At 41.0% G+C, this 22,784-nt stretch overlaps 1 protein-coding gene across 1 annotated transcript in view; it reads left to right on the top strand.

Moving 5' to 3' along the window:
- Positions 1-22,784, top strand: part of mafa (MAF bZIP transcription factor a) — a 67,814-nt gene that overhangs the window by 3,618 nt on the left and 41,412 nt on the right. The window contains exon 2 of the mRNA XM_063476958.1: positions 5,292-5,359. Coding sequence (XP_063333028.1) covers positions 5,292-5,319 — 28 coding nt within the window. The 3' untranslated portion in view covers positions 5,320-5,359. The remainder of the gene's footprint in view (positions 1-5,291; positions 5,360-22,784) is intronic.

The raw sequence follows: 22,784 nt of genomic DNA, 5'->3' as shown, positions 1-22,784 counted from the left end.
TAAAAAAAAATTGTAAAATGTAGAGATGCAGGTCCATTGTTGCAATAACTTAATGAAGCCTAATAATAATAACAATAACTCATAGTGGCGTGCAGCTAATTAAACATTTCTGCTTTGACAGTCTGTTGAATGATAGAGACACATGTTTCTTCACAATCCATGAATTAACACCAAATAAAAATATATGTATTTATTATTTCCTATGATGATGATCCTAAAAAGGAGAAACAGACCTTACCTGCTGACATTTTTCATTTAAACTCCAACGTGATTCTATCATTATAATCAAAAAATTATGTGTTAGAAATATTGTGTTTGCATCTCAGTTCATGAACTTCATCCTCATTTTTATTTGCAGAAGTCCAATTTGATTTTATGTCTGATAAATCCTGTTAACGTTATTGTGAACTGTCTGGTCATGTGTGAGCCTTTCTATTTGTGCATATGTGTGTGCTTGTCTTAAGTGCTGCTTCATGTGGGAGTATGCAAGCGTGTATTTGGACTTAGGTGTAAATCTGAATGTGTGTGTGTGTTTCCTTGAGTGGCAGTATGTAATAATGACAACGCTGTGAGTTTCTTGTGGCTGTGCATGATGCATGCTCCATATTTGTACCCTTCACTTACCCTTTTTACACATTCTTTGCTTACTTATCTGTTGTGCCCGCTTACCGTGTTTCTCGGACACTCTGCACTTCCAGTCATTAGCATGTCATCGTTTGGCTTTCTCAGTTTTATCCAGCTCTATCCTGTTTGTCAGTGGGTCTGGACGTTGGCCTGAAGCAAACATGCTGTGGGAGACGGGGTGCACGGAGGGCACAGCCATGTCAGGCATGTGAGGGGGCGCTGGAGAAGGTGCCAATTTATGTCAGCCACTGTGGTTAGCAGAAGAGTCTCTGCTCTGCTGTACCCAATCTTGCATTTCATTTGGTGTTTTTACATCATACGCTGAATTCTTTTTAACATAACTTTTGGACTGCACTTGGACACGAACTAAACTTGCCACTTTCTAGAAAGACAAGAGGAAAAGTTCTTTGCTGAGTTCACAAGGAATAGGCTTGTGGGCATTCGGAACAATTTGTTTGTTGAAACAGGAAGACCAACGTGCCAAAATACACTTTGAGGAAACGCTACAGTTTCTGAAGACAGATTCAATCTGGATTTGTCTTCTGTTTTGAAGTTTAGCCACAGATTATCAGTGTCCAACGGATACAGACAAAAAACGCCTTTCATAAAAATGAACCGCACTGTCAGTGTGTTAAAGCAGTAAGTGCTCAACTGTTCGTAGTCTTTGCTATTATAAATTTCATACTTGTTAAATTTGCAAAAAAGCAAGCTTCTGCGCCATCTGCCAATGATGATGTGCTACACAGCTCATCAAAAAGGAGAGAGAGGGAGAGGGAGAAAGACAGTTTTAACCCAAGATCTGAGGTGTGCACTGCTGCTGTGGTGGCGGATTTGCCCAGAGTGAGGGGAGAAGCTGAGACAATAGTCAGGCTTGGGCTGAATTAAATGATTTTGCTGATGATTAATAGTGGTGTGGGCCAGTGGCTCCTGCGATGTAAAGATGATAAATCGTGAGTGTAGCTCTGTGCAGCTGTGCCAGTGTTGGGTCTTAGCATGTACACACCATGCAATTTACAGCCAAGCCGTTCTCCTTCTTCCTCAATTTATCTAATTACATCTAAAGCAGTAGTACCGTTATAGTCTGATATGTCACATTAACCACAACAATGTATGAAATGACTTTAGAGAGGATAATCAGTTGCTTTTCCCCTCATTTAAAAGACATGTTTTTGTATTTGCCATTTCAAAGAGGAAATAATTTCCTCTTTGCTTAAGAGTCTCTTCTTTTCTGCCTCTCTTTAAACCATGCTTTCAGTGCAGTGGGTTTTTTTGATGTGTTTTGAGTGGCATGTAAAAAATGAACATTTGTTTTTTGCTAGGGGCTTCTTTATAAGACTCTTAAACTTATTTAGTTTGACTGTTTCCTCATTGGAACAGATCATTTAGACCTCTAATGTCCATCCACTAAAACACAGTCACCGCACGCATACTAAACATGAAAACACACTCACCAACTTACAATACGAAAACAAAAGAATAGATTTGCTCCATTCTTTTGTTTCAGACCATAGTGTTACTTGTGCTTCTCTCTGTGTGTGACTCAAACACTCGAGTCCCCGAGCTAAATGGCATTTTTTGCGAAGACAGATCTAATTTGTAAAAAGATGTTTCCTCTTATATCTGTGGTGCCCGTACGCAGCGGTTATGTAAGTGATAAAATGATCGATCTTCCAGCGAGGCACTCATGTGGAACGCTGGCGCTATGCAGGTTGACAGCATAAGATGCAGCACAATGTTCAGTTAAGTACCAGTACGCCAGTCGACAGAACCAAAAATAAGAGCCGGTTGGGGGTTTGAATTCTTACAGGCTTTAGAAAGTGCCGCAGGAAAAATTGGAGCAAATCTTTTTGTCTTGCTGTTTCGCACGGTATGTCATGTATGTGTTTGTAGGTGTAGATGCATGAATCCGTGTGTGTGCATGCATGTGTATTTCTCTTGTTGTGTTTTTTGTCAAAGAGGATGAGCAGAGGTCAAAAGTTACAGCGCACAAGGCTGCTCTCAAAGTCATTAGAGTAATCCCTGCCCTGGGGAACTCATGCTCATTTCCTCTGCCCAGAACCCAATGAATGAGATGTACACACACATCCAACATGGCATAGTAGCCAGTAAATTCAGCACAACTCCCTGCTATATATATATATTTTAATTATTAACATCCTATATTTCACTCCTGTCTTTACATTTTTTGAATTGCAAGAAAACAAATAATATATTTTTGACTGTGAAAAAATTATACAATAATACTATACTATAATAGCACACATACAAAAGGAGTTTAAATACAGGGTGCAGGAAAAGTGTCTATTAAATATGCTGTGAAGGGCAGTGGCACTTGGCTTAAGCTGGCCAGGTTTATTTTCACGCTGCCATTCATTCTGATTATTTTCATGTATTCATTTATTTATTTATTTATTTACTTAACCCCACTTAGCCGAGCTTCCTCCGAGTCACTCTGAGTCTGGTAATATTTGTGGCACACATGGTGAACATTTAATCTTGTTCTCACACCCACTTCATTCAACCATTTCATTGTGGGTGTTGCAAAACAAAGCAGCCAGTCGTACTTGGGGTAAATTCATTGTTCCTGTCTTAAATATCAACTGACTCAGAGTGGGTGTGTTAAGCTGTGGCTTTCTGTCACATTTTACACAACTGGGGTTAATAAAGACTCACAAAATATCAAAAGTGCCAAGTTTCAACTGTGTTTTTTTTAAAACATATTTTTCTAATCTGTCTTAGTGTGATGATGAATCCAAAATAAATGGAATAAGATCTGTGTTTCTTTTTTTTTTCTTTGCATTTTCACATTTGTTTGTCCTACCTTTGCATGAAATTTGCCTCTGTTTTTCATTTTTACTATTTTCATTTTCAACAGTTAGAAAATGTTTTATATGAGTTTGGTTGTGGATAAAAACCACTGTCGACAGAAGATTGGAGAGAGGATGTGCAGCAGCAGCGGCAGTCATGTGTCTCAACACAACCAGGTGGCAGCCACATCTGTGAATGGTCTGTCTAAGTACAGAAACAAAAAAGGGAACATTATTCTCACATTCATAGTGTAGAAGAGAGGAATAGTACAATCGTATAAGAGAGGAATGGTGCAATAGTGCAGTTCAGTGGGAATAAATAAATGCCAGGCATCAATACTTACACTTTACGCTTTGCTGTCGATGATGTCTGTACATTTCTTTCTTTCTTTTGTGGCAGAAAGCTTGCTTCAAATAGACATTAAGCTGATACATGTGGTGTCATTAGAGAGTCGTCCTTGAAAGACTGGCTGCAGGTTATGTTGGTAATGAGGTGGTAGGGATTTGCTGGAGTAATTTTATATGTCTGTAAATGGACCCAAACCAAGAGCCTGTGACTTTAATAAATGCAGCAGCGCTAAAGCAAGAGGTAACAGAGTAAAAGAAAAAGAGAGACACACAGTCTTTCAAACAGGCATATGTTTGTGAAATTTCTCCCACTAAAAGTCTAGTTACATGAGTGAAATCCCTCTGCGCTCCACAAATGTTTTTGTTTTCTAGACATTTAAGTCCATTCCTTTGGTTCCTCAGGTGTAACTTTTAAAGCAGATCAGTATGAAATAGGGAGCTGCATGCAGAGCGATACACATAGAGCATAGATGTAAGTGCAATTTTGTTGTTTAGGTAAGTCCAAGTCATATCTCAGCATATGTATTTTTACACTTTCAGTACTTTCACCTTGAATGACAGGTGAAATAAAGCAAACCTAAGACATGAAAAAGATAATATCCTGCTATATCTAACAGGTGATATGATTTGTCAGCTGATTGGCTGCTGATCACAGTTTAGCACCATTAGGAGCCTTTTGGGTTTTTTTGTTTTTTTCTTAACATCTGTCATCACAACAGCTGCCTCACTGCTTTTGTGCCGGTTCTATGTGGCATTTATTTGAAAATCCAGTGATTTAAAATTTCCCTCACAGTAGCGTACAGGCAAATTACTTCCACCGCTGTTATTTTCCAGGAACTTTAAACCGGCCCGGCTTGGAATCTGCACAGGGAGCTAAGAGCTAAGCTAATGTTTTTACTTGTGCAGCAACATTTATAGGGGATATGAACTGTATTTGGACCCGCCTAAAGCAACATGCCCACTTTTGTATGTTTTGCCAGGGTACTTCTGAAAGTTTCAGTCACAAGGTAGCAAGGAAACAAGACTTTATCCCTCTCTTTTTTATTTGCCACGATTCCTCCCCTGTTAGAACAATTCATTATTCAACTGAATGAGATGAACAGAAATAAATGCCTCTACAAAAAAAAGAAAGAAAAAAATCTATTTTGCCTTGTCTGTGTGATGGCACGCCATACGTACGCTTAGATATTTTAGTTTTGTCTCGTGTGCTTACGGTGTTTTGATGCATGGGTTCCGCCTGTAGAATCTATTTGCATGTAAATTTTTACAATTCCCCCAGCATCAAACATTTACTATGATACATGTAGTGTATTTCACCAAAGAGACAAGGTGAGAGTGAATCTTGCTCAGAATGAGTCTGCTTGTTTCTTTGTGATTGTTTGTGTGGGCCTTCTTGTGTGTATGTGTGTCTGATGCAGATAGAAGGGAAGAGGGTGAAAAGGTGACACTAAGCATATTTACGCTGATATTAATTTATCTGATCTGTTTGTCCAATCTTTTCTGCTTCTTCAGGTCATCAAGAAAATTTCTCCATCTGTGATTTCAAGCACCATCCCTCCGTGCCCTTGAGGATTCTTGAGGTAAATGTCTGATATCTTTGGCCTTTTCTTTTCTTTTTTACATTTTCTGCTTAATAATAGTGAGCAATATCAGATTTGTTGAGTTTACAAAATATTCCTTCTTTAGAAAAATACCACAACTTTGCACATGCTACCAAACATAGCTGTGTTATGCTATATTATACAAGTATTATTTGTGGTATGCATTTTTCATTTATAGCACTACACAATTAAATCCATATTAACTATTCATTAATATTAGGCAGTCATATTAAATGGAGAAAATAGTCACCACATATGCTACTGAATGTTTTAAAACATAATGCATGTCTGTAAGCTTTTTATAATGGATACATAATGCATTGTATATGCTAAAGAGCACACACCTTCTTAATGTTGGCAATATCTCTCTATCACATCTATCTCCCTGATGCAATAGCGTTCCTTGATATCGTATCCATTATCATACCTTATTTTATCCATGGAGAAGAAAAATCACACGACACATGAAGTTTTGAGTCTAGGGCAACATCCTTCATCCCCGATCAGGACAACCAGCAGATTAGAGCCACTCATTCAAATGCAAATTATATGTTCGTGTTTTGCACCAGTGACAAAGAGTGAAGAATAAGATTTGAGTCTTGATATCAATTTGCAGAGACAAAGGGCAACCTGGGAGAATGTATATTGCAAACCCAAATGTTCCTGTAATGGTTTCACTGATTGTTCCAAAGCAAACAACCGCAATGTGCTTCATCATGACACATAAGAATGAAAGAGCGTTTGCATTCTAACTTTTTCCACCAACGTAAAGAAGAATATACTGTAAGTGTGTGCGTGTGTGCTTGTGTACATGTATTTGTATCTGCTGTTATTTACTTGATTGTCTCTAAGTGGGGAGCGGGATCAGTAGCTGGCCTTTCGCCAGATCCACTTAACTTCAGGAGGGGAAGCAGGACAAAAGCCATCAGGGAAGACAAGGACAAATCATCTTTAGATGAAGTGTTTTAAGTGCTCTGATTCTCCTCCCACGTCATCACCGTGAATTAGGTGCCCTCTGCTCACTGCTAAGGGGTGTCGAATATAAACAATGCCATGGGAACGGATGTTAAACGAATTAAAGTGGAAAACCATGAGGGTGTCTATCTTACACGGCCTCGTAAATCTCGGTTCTCCTGCCATGCGCTATGCTGATGTTGTGCTCTGACAACCTGCCAGCTGAACTTAGAGGTGCTGCATGCGGTGTGGTCTGGTCGATCCCGTTCTTAGCAGTTTCAACCATGGCAGACATTCCAGGCAGAGCCATGTCTTTGTTTTATGCAAATCCATGCATATGAAGAATGGGGTGGGGGGGTTGGGGTGATGAGCAGTCTGGCCACGTAGCTCCAGGAGGACAAGCTGAGTGATGGAGACGGAGAGCCAGGTCTTGGTGTCCTTGCCTGGGGAAACAGTGTCCTGACTCGAGCCTGGACTGCCACCAGGACACTATGTCACTGCGCCTCTACCTAACTAATCCTAGAAGAAAATGATTTTCCCAGGCACAAATGTATTTACGCCACAAGATGCAGAGTTGGTATGAAGATACTGTAAATAGAGGTTAACATTGGTATAAAACTACCTGCCAGTGTGTTTTTCCTGTGTGTTGTAAAGGTAGGCACAGCTCAGGGGATTGCCATGCAAAGAGACACTGGAGTTCAGAGCCCAGTAGGGAGCTGAAGGACCCAGAATATGCTGACAAAGATAAAATGCCAGGTGTGTGTATATGCAGTGTAAGAGGCTGTGAGAAAGTGGAGTGCAAATATAGATTGGGAGGAAAAGGTCTGTGTTTGTGTGTGTGTGTGTGTGTGTGTGTGTGTGTGTGTGTGTGTGTGTGTGTGTGTGTGTGTGAGTGTTTGTGCTCATATAAAGATATAGCATACAGTCATGTGACCATTGTATGACAACGTGGTTTGGGTGAAACCTACTGAAGCAGCATCACCCACATACCACAGCTCATCGCACTGTTCAATTTCCCATCTTAACAAGTGTCTTTCGTTTCTTCACATCGGTGTTTTTCCTCTGTGAAGTAAATTATGCTGTTTTTAAACTTCCCAAAACATCTTCTCTTGCCCACCCCTTCTTAGAGTTGCTTGTTAACGGTAATGGTTAGTAGGAGGCTAATCTGTCACAGTGTGCTCTATTTCTGGGTGCCAGGATGTTGGTCTCAGTCGTTGAGGGCAGATGAAATCGATCCAGATTAACCTGTCATGTGGGGGAGAAAATGAATGGGACAGAGGGGTGCAGAGGCCATGGAGAGAAAGGGGGGCAGTATGAAGTATAAAAACAACCTCCTCCATATGGGTCAAAAGTTGTGGGATGATTTATTCAAGAGTGGGTGCTATCCCACCTTCCCCCCCTTCTATCTGCTCCACCTGCCTCTCGGAAAGGAGTGAGAAACTGGAGACTGTTCAGGAGGAGGTGACTATATTTAGCCTTGGTGACCAAAGACACTGTGGTCTAACTTTAAAGTTAAAAATACATATATCCATGTACAGTGAGATGGACACAGTTTGCGTCATCACAAGGCACCTATCACAAATTTGTCAGCTTGAAGTGACTCAGATGCCTCGTGAAGAACGAGTGCAAAGCAATGTGCAGCTTCCAATAGATGCGTTTTCATTAAAAGACTGTATGAGATTGAACTAAGTTTTAGTACCCCTGATTAAATTCATGCTATTAAAAGTTATCATGAAACGAAGATTTTACTCGTAATTGTGAAAATTATGTATCCTAAGAAAAATATGTGTGTGTGTGTGTGTGTGGAGGGGGGGATGGGTGGGTGTTAGAGGGGCAAACAAATAAGCAAAAACAGAAGAAAAAGAATTGAGATTTATAGTTTCATTTGACTGTGAAGTGCTACTAGATTTAGCCTCGTGTGTTTGGGCAGAGCTCCACTTTGCTAATTATTTTCCTGTGGCAGAGTTCTCAGCATGGCGCTCCTTTCTCACTCTGAGAAGAGAGACTCAGTGGTAAGTGCTTAGTCAGCCCTACTCTGGGTGTGAGATACTGTTGAGTCTCTAGTGGACTGTAGGGAGGCAGAGCAGCGTGGGACCAAAGCCATCACAAGGTGAAGCCTTTAAAGTGAGGGCGGGCCCATCATCACCCATCAGTGAAAGGAAGCGAGATAAAATATGAAAGTTGGGGACACTGAAAAAGAGTTCTGTTTAGTATATTCCTTATTCTGTACTGTTAAAAGTGTTATGGGAAATATCATTGCTGTGTTGTTTTGTTAGGTTCTTGATGCCTCTTGCAGAGGCCTGAAGAACCCAGACACTGAGCAAGAGCTGTTATAAAGCTCCATAAAGCCACCGGCTTCGCTCTTTATCAACTAGCAGTGGCATGGACTTTAAAATATATCAACACATCATCATCAGATTCAAGTTATGACTTGGTGGTTCTTGACTTGATCTCTGGAAATCCTGCCTGCGTTCTGTTTCTCTCTTCCCTCTCTATTTATATTCCAATGTCAAACTTGTCCTTCTTTCTATCGCTACTCCTCTTTATAGAGTGGCACACAGCTCCTCCTCTTCTGTCTGCCCCGCTATCCTCCAAATGACTCTCCTCCCAAACAAACTTAGCTTCCTTCCCCTCCCCTCTGTTCCCAGCGTCACTTTCCCTCCCTCCCTCCCTTCACCTCACACTGCACCTGCTTCCCTCCCGCTTTCTGTTCCCTCTCCAAACGTCACTACTCTCCCTCTCCCCCTCTCCACTTCTATTCTCCCCCTCGTTAGCTTGATGAATGGCTTCACTGCAGGGAAAGTGCTGATTTTCATCCCTCTGTCTGATTTCTGCTGGCTGTTATTAATTTCAAACACTCAGAGAAAAGCAAGTGAGTCAATAAATAAGGAAATGAACACACTTCATCCTGCCATATAGCAGCTCTTGCAGTCATTCACCCAGGGTGCGGGTCCTCTGTGGAGGCCAAGTCTGCATTTACACTGATAGAGTTCAGCTCCCCTCTTGAATCACAACACGGCAACATATTTTTAAGGCAAGAATAAAAGTTGTCCAGTAGCACTGCATCATATCAAATGTTCCTGTAATATTTTTAGTATCTTGCTTCAACAGGGCTAGGGGGGAGACAGAATGGTACAAAGCTAATAGCTCTGAAGAGACTTCCAGTGTCTTCTCTCATCTTTTCTCTTTCACCCTATAGTGCACCATTTAAGAAATGTACACACAGAGTGACAAAGAGGAGGAGAGAAAGAGAAGCAATGAGAAGTAACAGGCTAGCAGAGTTATTGCTGCGCATTAAACAATGCTGTCGACGCTGTGTAGTTAGGGCTGTATGTCTAAGCGCACATTACTTACATTCCTGGCTTAATGCATTGTGCGTGCCTGCTAATGTCAAACACAAATAGCCTCCGAGAACAACACAATTCTCTCAGTTTCTTGCTGTCAAACAGGAAATTTCCAACCAAAAGTTACTTTTCTTTACTTTCTGCTTTCAATTAAAATGCTAGGGTATTTAATCAGTCCAGGATCCCAGTAATGCATGCAGAGGGACAGATATTAGGCCTAAGATATTATCACACTGTTTACAAAGTGTTAAGACAAGCAATCAGGTGGGAGTTTTAGTAATGCACACACATCATTAGATGTTTAGTCTGTGCTCTGGAGCCACAAACCACAGGGCTGTTTCTCTTGGCCATTAAAGCAATATTTGGTTTTACCTTAATAAACATACAGATTTTTTTGTAATTAGCTGATAGATTCCTGACACCTTACTAACTTAGTAATTTCAGCTTTATAGAGCTCCCCAGCTGAATCACTGCAGTGTTAAACAGTGTTGCAAGTGCAATTTAATGTTGTTGTTTTGCAGGCGTACGTTAGTCATAACTTGACTCACCTAAACTTTTAGGCAGCATTTTACATTTAGCACACTTAATAGAAACTCCTAAACATGGAGAAACTCACACATTGCTGCACAATGCACAGTCAGACAACTTGGACAATTTAGACAAAACTGATATGATTCTCAAAACTATTTAAGATAAGATTAGGTGTGTTTAAAAGATCATGAAGAAAACTGGGTGTTAAGTTAATTTTGCTAAACTGATAGAAACATATGGTGTGCGTGGACGCCAAAGCCCTTACCCCTCCTTCACGATGTGGGGACAGGAGTGCTGTAATAGAAGAAACAGTTAGAGCATTTAACACTTTGTAAATAAACATCGGGATTCTAAATGCAGTTCCATAACTAAACCAGAGGCCATTTATGGGAGGTGAGAACAGACATAACATATTTTAACTATGTATGTTTGAGAAAGTCCAGACTTGTCGTTCAGTCAGAGAAGAACCAAATAACATAATATAGAAAAGTGTGTGTGACCTAAAAGATTGTGTGTTTAATTTAAACAACAGTAGGTTCTGCTTCTTTTTGCTTACACTGATTATAAATTATGTGGGAATGTATGGTGGAGGAAGATAAAAACAAAGTTGTAATAATTACTTAGCACTCTTCAGTTGCACCCTGTTAAAGATATGCAAACTTTGCTTTTATAAAGGGATGGCATATGTACATGAGAGGAGAGGAGAGGAGAGGAGAGGAGAGGAGAGGAGAGGAGAGGAGAGGAGAGGAGAGGAGAGGAGAGGAGAGGAGAGGAGAGGAGAGGAGAGGAGAGGAGAGGAGAGGAGAGGAGAGGAGAGGAGAGGAGAAGAGAGGAGAGGAGAGCTGTATTAGTAGTAGCTGCAGGGGTAGTGGAGCCTGTATGTCTGCTTCATGGCTCTGTGAGCGCAGACATAACTATTGTGTTTACAAGGCTGAGTTGCTCTTACTGTTAAATTACCGAGGTGGGGGCGTGTTAAAAGAGGAGGAACAGAGGGAAGGGGTGGGGAGGGGGTAAATATTTGTCCGTCTCTCATAGTTCTGGTTAACCAGGCTGAGGAATTCTCTTTGCATCTTATAATTACAGAATTTGGGTAGTGTCACTCTTGGAGAGTGCATGGCCTCAGAGACCTGAAAGAGGAGGCCCCTCTGACACAGTGTAGAGAACGAACCTTAAAGTGTGGAGGCGGGAGAGTGGCACACTTCTGCGTCTCACTACTGTCAAAGAGGCTTGTGTCAGGAGATTACACCGTGAAGTTAAACACCGCATTGGTCACTTTTTTCTTTTCACTTGCTCTCTTTTTATTTTGGCTTGGACGAGTGTGAGACCTTTCGGAAAGAATGTTGTGGCTGAGGCAAAAAAAAAAAACCTGAAATGAAGAAAGAACCACAGTCCTAGTTTGCTCAGTCTTTCGCGGAACGGAGGAAGCTCTTTCCTCTCCCTCGTGCACAGCCCCATGTATTGAACAACATCTTCACTCCTCTTAGTTTTTATTCCTTCTTCCTCTCTGTGGCCTGATCATTAAAGGAGAGGGATGAGTTCACAGCTGATAGTGTCTGGTTGCAAGAAGCGGACAACGGTATAGGATGACATTATCGGAAGCGGCTGCATATAGATGCTAAGACCAAAAAAAAAGACACAAACAGAAAGAGAATATTATGGCGTACTTCTCTCAGTATAAACTTCTGTCTGCTTGAATTACAGTAATGACCCCTGACAAACCATAATAAGACACATGCATCTCTATGGATACAAGCCATGACCAAAGGAATGGCTCTCTGTTTACTTTCCAGTTTGACATTCTGGAGTATGAGACTCTTGTTAGCAAAAACTAAAACATGATTAGTTTCCTGTTCTCTTCTAAAACTAATAATACACTACACACACACACACACACACACACACACACACACACGGAAACACACACACACAGAGAGGCACACAAACACACACACAAACCCATATGAATAAAAGAAAGAATATTAGTAACTTACAGCCAAGTATGGCACAACTGTTATTAGTGAGAGAGATTTGTAAGGAGGGTGATGGAGAGGGACGAAGCTTACCCTCTGTCTCTGTGGCTGAAGTGGAATAGTTGTGGTGACGGGTTGTGACAGCCGAGGGAACGAGGGAGCAGGAGGGGAATATCACTCCAAAAATCCCCAGGATACAGGGAGGGAAGAGTAATTTAGAATGAATGGCCTGCCGTGTGCTCTCGAGCAGTTTCTCTTGTCTTTCTCACTTATGGATATAGAATTGCATGTGGACAAGTCTTTTTCTATCTCCTTCTCTAACACACACACATGCGAACACACACACTCTTGCGTAATAGATATTTACTCTATGAATTCTTGCATTAACTCTCTAGTCACTAGATTATCATAATGATTCAGCCAATAAGTATTAATACTGGCTCCTTTGCTGGATCCCTCGGGTCAAAATTAGACATACATCACACATATGCCACACCAGAATGAGATGCGCACAAGTCCTGTATACTGACTCTCATTTCCTTCCCTCGTCTCTTGATAGTATCCCTAATAGACCTCTCTCCCAGTGGCACACTGCTGTTGCAACATTCACCTACTATTGCTTTAATGAGATGTCTGCGCCTGTATGAGTGTGTGCGCATATGTCTGTGTGTGCCTGAGAAAGAAAGATGTTAGCGATCCTTGCGGCCCTGTTTATCTCCACGCTTGTGTTGGAGTAGAGGGAGGTCAGAAGCAGGGCTGCTTGTATCCATCTCCATTCCCATGGCTGCTCTGTCACAGGCACAGTGGTCACAGGAGAATGAAAAGACTATGGATTTTTTCTCCTCCTCCCTACATTCACCAGAGTAGGAAGATTAGGCAGAAGATGAGCACAGCCTGGCCCATTCAAAGCAGCTTTAAGCCCAACACTGGAAGCATCTGACCTGAGTTCTCTGGTTCATGGAGCACAAGTACACGCAAGACATGCATTCGCGCACGCACACATGCACAAATCAACCAGGAAAAGATTTCTTGGTTCACCTTTCCGGTTCAGAGCTTGGTCACATGGTGCTTGGGTGTTAAATGCTGACATTGTGGCCTGTGTACATTAAGATGCTATAAGCACACGCAAGTGCACACACCTAAAACACTGAGAAATAAGCCTTCACACTCCCTGCTCAGCAGCCCCAGATGGAGGCTGACAGTTGCATGTGCATAAAAAGATGTTTTTAGGGAAAACTTAATAGACAATAAGGTGAAGCAAGTCAGGAAAAAAGAGGGGAAGGAGGGGGCATCCGGGGTGGGTTTGTGAGAAAGACACTCATAGGCAAACAGTAATAGGGAGATAAAATTCAAAGCTCTGCAGCTCTCACTAGCAATTAAAATAATTTCCGTATAATTTGAGAAAGGCCTGACCCGCCTTATCGGTTTCCAGATAAGTCTCCTCCTCCTTCTCCTCTTCTTCACCCAAATGCAGAGGGCCTGATGACTGAAAACCGACAGCGCACTGATAACCACCGCCATATGGGCTCCCTCTTCTCTGCTCAACTCATTTCACTTGCTGCTCTTCCCTCTGCACAAACACTTAAAGATGCAGGCACACAGTCACACATGGAAACATGAAGCAAGCGCCATGATCAAAAGCTTCCCTTGTTTCTTGTTTTATTGTGGTGTGTGTCCATGCGTGTGTAATTTGTATCAATTCATATTCTTTGTTTTGCACCTCGGTGGAGGAGAAAAAACGTTAAGCATTTGTTTCTTTTAACTGAATGGAAATTCTGATTGAGAAAAAAAGCGTAAGATTGAAAGAGTGAAGCATATTCTAGAGAAAGTGTGGGTGAGCGAAGCGAAACTAAACAGGGCCTGAAACCTGATGCCGTCTCTGTTTACGGGGGCTCCTTGTAAAACTATATATACTATATTGGATAAAACTAATGGTGGAGGCAAACGTGGACTGCAAAAATTAAGCTTGCCCGAATGACATACAGATGAGGCATCATTTAAATATCTTTGACTTCATTAGAGCGCTTTGGAACATCTAAAAGTGGCGACGAGTAACTGCAACTACTTCACACCTAGCAGATGTATTGCTGGGGACGGGCAGTGTCAAGTTACAATGTATTTATATTAACTAATATATATTCCAAGATAGATTAGAATATGTTGTGGTTAAAAGCTGTTTTTTGATACTGTGTTTCACCTGGGTTGAGTGCTTTGTTCTGCTGTGTGTGGGAAAAGATTCCTACATTGCTAAAAACTGACACAGATACACATACAGTGACACAACATGCAGAGGAGAGGAGAGAAACTAGTGTGGTTGTAAAAGATGCAAATAAAACAAACTGTGCACGTACTTTAAATAAGCCAAAGAACAGAAATCAGAAATTTGTTTAAGTGTGTTATTTTTTTTATTTACTTGTTGTTGTTTTTTTTTTCATTCCTTCTATAATTTGGATGATTAGTTCTTAAGAAAGTTACAACATGAACAGGCCCATTTTAACAGGAAGTTCTGATGACAATTTAACGTGAAAGTACATTAAACCTGACTTGAGTAAACGGGTGCCACCGCAATAGGGCACCCATTTAGGAAGCCAATAAGTAAGGGTTCCAGTATTCTAGTGATGGTTCTGCAAATATGAACTAAGTTCCTCACGTACAAGCTACATGGGAATCACTGTGGTCAAACTGTTGACACTCTTCTTGGTAGATGATAGAATGTGACAACTGACTACAGACTTTTTGCTACTTTACATAAACAGTTGTGGTGGGAAATGGTCAGTGGCAGTTATGGCTTGTGTGTCACAATGTGTCAGGTAGGCTGGTCTCTGATGGCCCATTTGGGTCAGGTGTGAAACAGTGATGTGACACTGTTATTCACGAATGGTGTTTAAACCACAACCATCTGTAAGTGTGTGATCTGCAAAAGAGAGATCTCGGTTTTTCCAAGAAACAACAGTTTAGATTAGGTGTCATTTGGTGTGCTTTATTTAAAATCAATGTGGGATTTATTTATTTTTTAAAGGCGATTACAGATTTAAAGAATGTGCTCTTGTGCATTGGGATGTTTGTGTATCTTTTTTACCTGTGTGTGCAGTGCAAGCCTCAAAGTTGGTAACATGTCTGAATCATTTGGGAGGTTGTGCTGTCACGGACGCACAGAGGGCAACGTTCCAGTGAACAGGAGGTGGGTGCAGTGACATAAGCAGGATGCAGTGCATCTACTATACGCGATACTCTCACAACACCTACATATGGAGGGGTCAAGGACATGCACACACTAAGTAATGCATATACGCTATCATGAGATGTAATTTATTTTACATAACACTGACTATTTTAAAGACCAATTTCAAGACAAATTCTGTGCAACATTTCTTTGCACCATTATACTGCATTTAAAGTGAATACAATTTTTTTTTCTAGTCTCTGAACAGATACAGTACAATACAGAGCGAGTCTGGTTTCATATACTTGGCAGCATCCTGCGCACACACTGTGTGCGTGCTGTAAATAGCCAGAGTGTGTCGTGCATCTCTGCTGTGTTTGGACCTATTTTAGAGCTGACACAGGAAACAGGGCCATTCTGACAGCCACCCTGCCAGCCGGTACTGCACACAGCAGCCCCGGAACCTTCTGTCACACACACAAACACGCACACACATAGACACACACACACAGTCATACACACAGAAAAACTAGATGTTTTTCATGTTAACAACCTACCAGTCCTTAATCCACCTCATAGGCTTCCACAAATCATTTAATGTCCTCTTTAAGTCCACACTTTTGTGTTCACCTGTGGGGGGTTTTGTTTGTTTGTTTTTTTGCAGTTCAACAAAAAAGACCTTCAACAAAAGCCCTGGACCCCTGTTCTCAAACATCTCCCATCACATCTTAATTACTATCAATTTCAAACCTTGCAGTGCAGAAGTGATTTCACATCTGAATCAACTAGAAAAAAAATAGCTTCTGTGTTACAGATCCTTGCATAATATCAAGAAAAACGATAACTCTGGCAGAGAGAAGCTCAGTTACTCAAGACACAGGTTTCTGCTTTCAGCTACATGAGACAGCTGGAGATCCAGTCCACAGTTAATTTAAAGTTAATTCGTGTTGTTCAGTGTGTTTCCTATTCTGGTTCCTTGTTCCTGCACCGTTCTATTTTTTCATATATCCACCAGGGTGATGTAATTTAATTCAGCATCTTTGTAATTCATTCATTTGGTAAATATTTTGAGGGACTTAGCAATATAGAGGCACAGACTGCGGGAGTTTAAAACCTAAATTAAGCTGCATCTCAGTGATATGACAGTGCTAGCTCATTTAGAGACAGTTAGTATACAGACATAAATGCCTCTTCAAAGGCTGCTGCAGAGTCCCACTCACCAGCCTCTCATGTTTGGGGTGGAAGATAAATTCTGCAGGCTGCTTCTGCCTTCCTGTGTAATTATGTGCACGGTGATGTGCCTTTACAGCCTGCCTAACAGTCGGAAATTATCTCCCGGAAATGAAGTCCAATTAATTGTGGCACTTTGCAGGCGTACATGTGTGCAGAAACACTGTAATGACACTTAACGGGAAATTGGCTCCTGTTGAAATATTTAATAAATAACTTGAGAGGTGAAACAACCTCATATGATACTGACAAACGTAGCTTGTTCTTTTGGTTTTTTTCTACACACACAGACACGCATACACTTCAATTTAACAAATTTCTCAGTTGCTTGGTGTAAGGCGTCACACTAACCGGTAGTTAAAAAGATGCATACTATGTAAACGTATCACAGTTTTTCCTGTGGACCTTTGTCACATGTCACCCATTTCTTTTTCGCCTCATGTTTCCAGTCACTGCCTGCTGCCAGCTACTGAAGAGAAGAAAAATGCCTGAATTTATCATTTTTTTAAAGGAAAATAAAAAAAAAAATAGGTAGATTTTTTTTTTTTGACCTACACGTGGCTTTACAGTATCGATCCAACCTAAAATGAAAAGGTCTATAAATGGAAACAGCAGTCTTTTAGGGTCAGTGACACACCGTGTCACGCCACAGCAGCTCTCTATTGTAGGGCACAGTGTGTTGAGTCAGCACTTTTCAGAGAATAGCACCTTTTGTTTTTGTCTCTGGGAGTCTGGGTGTTCTGCCCAGAATCACCGTCCAGACACAAGCCATTCCGGAATTAGATTTTTCTTTCTAATAAAAAAACAGATTTGTTTCTTATTATGCTTATTTTAAGTTTTAATTCACTTTTGACATAGAATATTCCTCCTGTGATTTCTTATTTCTGAAATTATGTGATTACTAAATGTACAGCAAACAGTTACTTTCTGTACTCTCATACAAAAGCTGTTGGAGTGGATTTGGTTGATTGCTCAAGCACTCCTCAGCAGCAACGTTTTACAGGAAGTGAGTGGATTTGAACACGCATGCATCTGATCATCATCATAATTGGCTTCAGATTAGCTGAGACATTCCTTTAAAAGTTGATGTGTTCACCTAATTTAAAAATTCCCATCCTACAAGACAAGTTTTCTCAAATGTGTATGAAAGGATGCGTGAGTTTACATTCACCTCTACATGTTTATAACACTAAATGACATTAGGGCCATTGTGATCTGCTTGGTTACGCATAATAGAGTGTATCTGGCCAACGTGTGAGTCTGTCAATATGTGTGTGTGTGTCTCTCTCAGTGTGTAAAGACCCGTTCAGCTCGGCAGTATGGCACATAAATGGCCACAGAGGGGTGCGAGTGTCAGCCAGAACGCGTGCTTGGCAAGCACAGAGCTATGCTATTAGCAAGCGCTAACAGTTTTATTATTAGAAAATAAACGGTGCGCTGCAAAACTCTGAATGTTATTAGCACCTCACCATCTGGGTCTGACAGCTGTGTTCAGCCACCATCATGGCTGTTCTGCTAAAGGCTATATCTGAAATCGCCACTCTTTATCTACAGCACTTTCACAGTCGTCCTGTGTCTGTCAGTTTCCTCTCTTTCTCGCATTATCTCTTTTTCTTCCTCTTGTTGTTTTTCTTGCAGACATGGAGATGGGTAGATAATTCGCCAGCACAAACTCTTGATTTCTCACACTGAAAGAATTCAAACATTTTTTTATTATATCAATAGAGGTTTTGTTAGTCCTATGTTTCAAAGTGTTTCACTAAGATTAAATTTAAATAAGAAAAAAAAAACTAAACCAAAACCACAGGAAGAATTCTGCTCTCACAGAAACTCAGTCCTTGACTATTGTTCTATTTTATATAAAACATGTTTTACACACAACAGACAAAAAGAGCATGGAAACAATAAGTTTCATAATGCTTTGTTAAAAGAGACATACTGTCTGTGCTTGCTTGTGTGCGACCTCTTGCACACTAAAATGTGTTGCCTTTTTGCAAGTGCTTGAAAGTGTGTCTGCAGGGATACCTTTAGATTTTTTTCCCCCGCATGTGTGTTTTTCCCTCCTTGATCACACAGCTTCTGCAAGGCTTTATTTAAACAGATAACCTGCTACTAGAAGCCCCCAGCATCCCCCAAAACCTCCTAAGTCCTCTCCTGGCCTTCCAGTCTTTAACAACAACCCCCATCGAAAGGAGACACTCCAGAAATTAGCACTCTTATTGCAGACACTGCAGAAAAGCCTACCCTCCAGTGTTTCTCTTTCTCGAGCAGAAAATACTTTTCTCCACTAAAACAGGCCAACTGCTTCTAGGCGTGCATCTCCTGTGCCCGACCTAATCTACATGCATACTTACCTTTCTTTATACTTACGGGCGTCGCTACCGAGAAGCATGAAGGACTCTGGATGGCATAAGAATCTATTTCACATATAGATGCACAGGGCTAGCGCACAGGAATAGGAAAGAGAGCAAGGAAATAGGAAATATGTTTTCAATTTCACTGACCCTCCATTGCATTGTGCCACGGTTATCCGCTGTCTAATTCTATTTGTTTAAGTGTTCCTTCACTGTCTGTTGGGTTTAGAGAACAGCGTCAAATAAGCTTTACAAAGAAAAAAAGTGGATGATAATAATTCATTATTTTATTTTAAATGCAATTCTTTCATTTACACAAGCAGCACATATTGAAAAATCCACAGCCCTGGTTTTAGATAAGCTAAGAGGTGTCCAGTACACCTCTTAAAATTGATTGAGATGGACTCAACTTTTCTTCTCTGTCTAGGTAAAGTGGTTTATTTTTAAATCTTCAAAAGCAAGTCTTCAGGATTCAGTTTTGGTACAAAAACTTGGCTTTAATTTGTAATAATTGTGGGAAATGACATATGGATGCAAGATAGAGAGCAATTTATACAGACTTTAAATGAGTAGTGAGCAAGTGAGTCATTCTGGCAGAAGAAAAAGACAATATTTGGCTCTGGACTTGTTCAAATAAGTTACACAGCACTGACAGTATGCTTGTATTTTCTTCAGCAGTATGGTCTAAACAAACAGCTTTTGAAACGCTATCAGACACAGGGAAAGCAAGCACACTCATTTCACACTGCCTGAGGTTTGCAAAAGGACCATTTTGTTTTGATGGTGTGTGCGTTTGTATTTTTATGCAGCTAAATGTACACATCTGTGTGCAACGTGGTAATGCACTTGACTTGAGCCTGACCACAAATCAAAGTGATGGTTGGTGAGCACCACATAAGAGAACAGAAATGAAGCAGATAAGATTTGAGATCAAACAGACCTTCCCCAGTCGAAACTCCCCTCAAGGGGCAGCACGGCTACAAAGTGCTACTTAGTGTATGTCTCATTTAGTGGAGCCAGTACCGCAACCACTAACGAGGTGATAACACAGACAGATGATAAGTTATTAGGAAAATGAAATAAGACCTGTTAAGTCACTTTTCTTTGCTTTCTCTGTCTCTCTCTTTCTCCCCATTATTGTGTCACTGTGCAGTATTTAATGGCATCTTTCAGAATAAATTCTGTGTATAAATACAGACTGTGATTTCAGTACTTTAGTGACTACATAGAATGCTGGTCTGAACTGAGATCTAAGCTCAATTGGTCCAAACACAGCAGACAATTGGCCTCCGAGGACAGATGAGGAATGGCATTGATGAGAGGTTTTTGTCACTGGCTGGGAGCCAGAACTTAATGTGGATAGTGAGTATTTGAGTTTGACAGGACTGAACGCTGTTTGTCTGACAGCTTACTGCCGCATATCTAACTCTAGATAATATCCAAAACCACTTCTGCCCCTTGTGCTCCCCAGTAGCTTCTTCTGGGTTTTTTTTAAATGCATGCTGAGATTTTCCCTCTCCTCTATATTGCACATATCGGTGTAATTGGTGTAATTCTCATCTTTAGTTTCCAACACACTCCAGCAAATGAAAAGGTCTCAGTTTCACTAAAACCTAAGTGTAGCATATTCCAAGCCTAAACATGCACATATACAGGAGCACGTACTGCTGCATAGATTCATGCACAGCCATTGCGTTGTAAAATTATGAATGAATTTGTGGAATAAGTCTGCTAAAGCGAGCCCTTGTGAGAAAACTATAAGAATGTGCCAAATAAAAGGGGTTGGGAACCAGTGCTGTTAGTATCGTTGTCTATGTGTGAACTGCTATCCCTCCAGTTTTTGTTAACTCTCCCCTCTGTTGCTGTTTAATGTATCAGAGGTAGCCACCATCCTTCTAAGAACTGGGTTTTGGCTGACTCTATTAATGGCAGAGTGACAGAATCAAAGGCGGCTTTATAACAGTTATCCCCCTGTTGACAGCCAAATTGTTCTGTCAGAGAAATCCTGACTTATCTTATCCATTGTTCCTGTGGTACAAATTCAACCACAAAGCAATGGATACAATAGCACACTCTTACACTTTAAATAACTTGAATTCAGCGTCCTCTCCTTTTGTGTTTCTTTTTTGCAGCGTAATACTCTAAAGACATTTAGGATTTCAAAGAGGACAGATTTGATAACTTACATCTCTGCGGGAGGAAATGTGCAGAGTGTTCGTGTGGGTATGAAGGGCGATGTATGTTGCGAGTAGTGGATTGAGAAAATGTTATTACATAAATGGACTATGCAAGACAAAGACGCTGATATTATCATAATTAAAAGTGAGCAGCACCATATGGTGAGGGAAAGAAAGCGGCTCATAAACAATCAAATTGAAAGCCTCTTGGTAAAAGAGAGGTAGAAGAACAGACAAAGTCTGAATGTACACTTTTCTATAACCTTCTCCTCTCCTCATCTCTTCTCATCCTCTATGTGAGTGTATGCTTGGTCAGTGCCCTGGTCTGCTAGGGGTCTACAGTATGCTCCAGGAATAGTCCAGTCACGTGGACGCTCTGTGGGATCTGTTCCCCTGGCAGGAAGCTGTTATATGGTTACAGTTATTTTTGTTGTCTGTCTGGGGATAGTTTTTACTGCGCTCCAGAGGATCAATAATTGTCATAAAAGGACTGCGTCACCTGGTGCCTTCTTTGAGCAGGGCATTGAGGCGGTGTGTGTCTGTGTGTTTACATGTTTGCAAGTATACACTGTGCGCAGGTATGAATGGGTTAAATGCTTGGGTGTTTGTATATTAACTTAAGAAGGGAGAGTGGTCTGTCGATCTAAGCGTGTGAAAAATTGTGAAATGTGTTTGTTACGTGAGAGGAAATGAGCTGCAGACAGTGTGGTATCCGTGGTTATGAGATGTTTTTTAGATGTGTTACATTTGATATATAAGGATGAGGTGACATGGGTCAGTCAGTGTGTTGGTGAATTTGACCACAGCGTGCACTTTTGTGATGGTTTCATACTTGCGATAACAGTACATATTGCCCTTTACCTCTTTGACCTCTTGTGTCTGTCTGCACTTTTTTTTGTCTAGAAGGCCACACCGCATCCCCGTCTGTAGCATGTCTGCCAAGTATCTGTGTCTCTCTTATAACTTGTCTACTGTATACAGTATATGTACCACCACAGCCCTGAAGCTGAAGTCAGCCCTGGGGACTCAGAGAGGAGGTCCTATAACGGCACAGGCAACGGAAGCTGGCTTCTAGCTAATTGGTTCCTGTGTTAGCGGCACACAGAGACGGTGTCAGACTCAGCACTTTCCTCCCTCGTTCCCTCTCCTTTTCCCTTTCTCCATCCATCCATCCCTCGCTGCCTGCCAGCCACAGATGCCGCACATTTAACATCCCTTCAGGACACATGCATGAGCTAATATGTGCATTGCTTGATGCCTGTGTGCTGTGTGTTGGCAGAGAAGTTAGGTGTGGCTCAGGAGCTAATAGTTTAAGAAAAAATAAAAAACAAAAATTGCAAAAACAACATAAGAAATTTGGGTGAAAAATAAATAAATACTTAAAAACATGGTTTAAAATTAAGAATTTCTCTTTTAAATCTATTTCCTCTTTGAGGAAATCTACACCCCGGTCAGTGATATTCACAGTGATTGCTGCTAATCTATCCATCTATACCTGCAATCTTGCCCATCATTGTCTTCTTTGTCCTTTGTATCTGTCTCAACCCACAGCCACAGCCCTCTCTATGGGTACAGCTGATGAAGGTCACTGTCTAACTCTGTTTATGTCCACCCTCCCCCCCTTCCACAAACACATACGAACACTCCTTCAACCGATGGTCCCAATGACAGGGAAGGCAGA

The sequence above is a fragment of the Pelmatolapia mariae genome, linkage group LG1 (assembly GCF_036321145.2).
Source record: "Pelmatolapia mariae isolate MD_Pm_ZW linkage group LG1, Pm_UMD_F_2, whole genome shotgun sequence".
Lineage (NCBI taxonomy): Eukaryota > Metazoa > Chordata > Actinopteri > Cichliformes > Cichlidae > Pelmatolapia > Pelmatolapia mariae.
The sequence above is the reverse complement of the archived record's forward strand: the minus strand, read 5'-3'. Positions and strand labels throughout refer to the sequence as shown.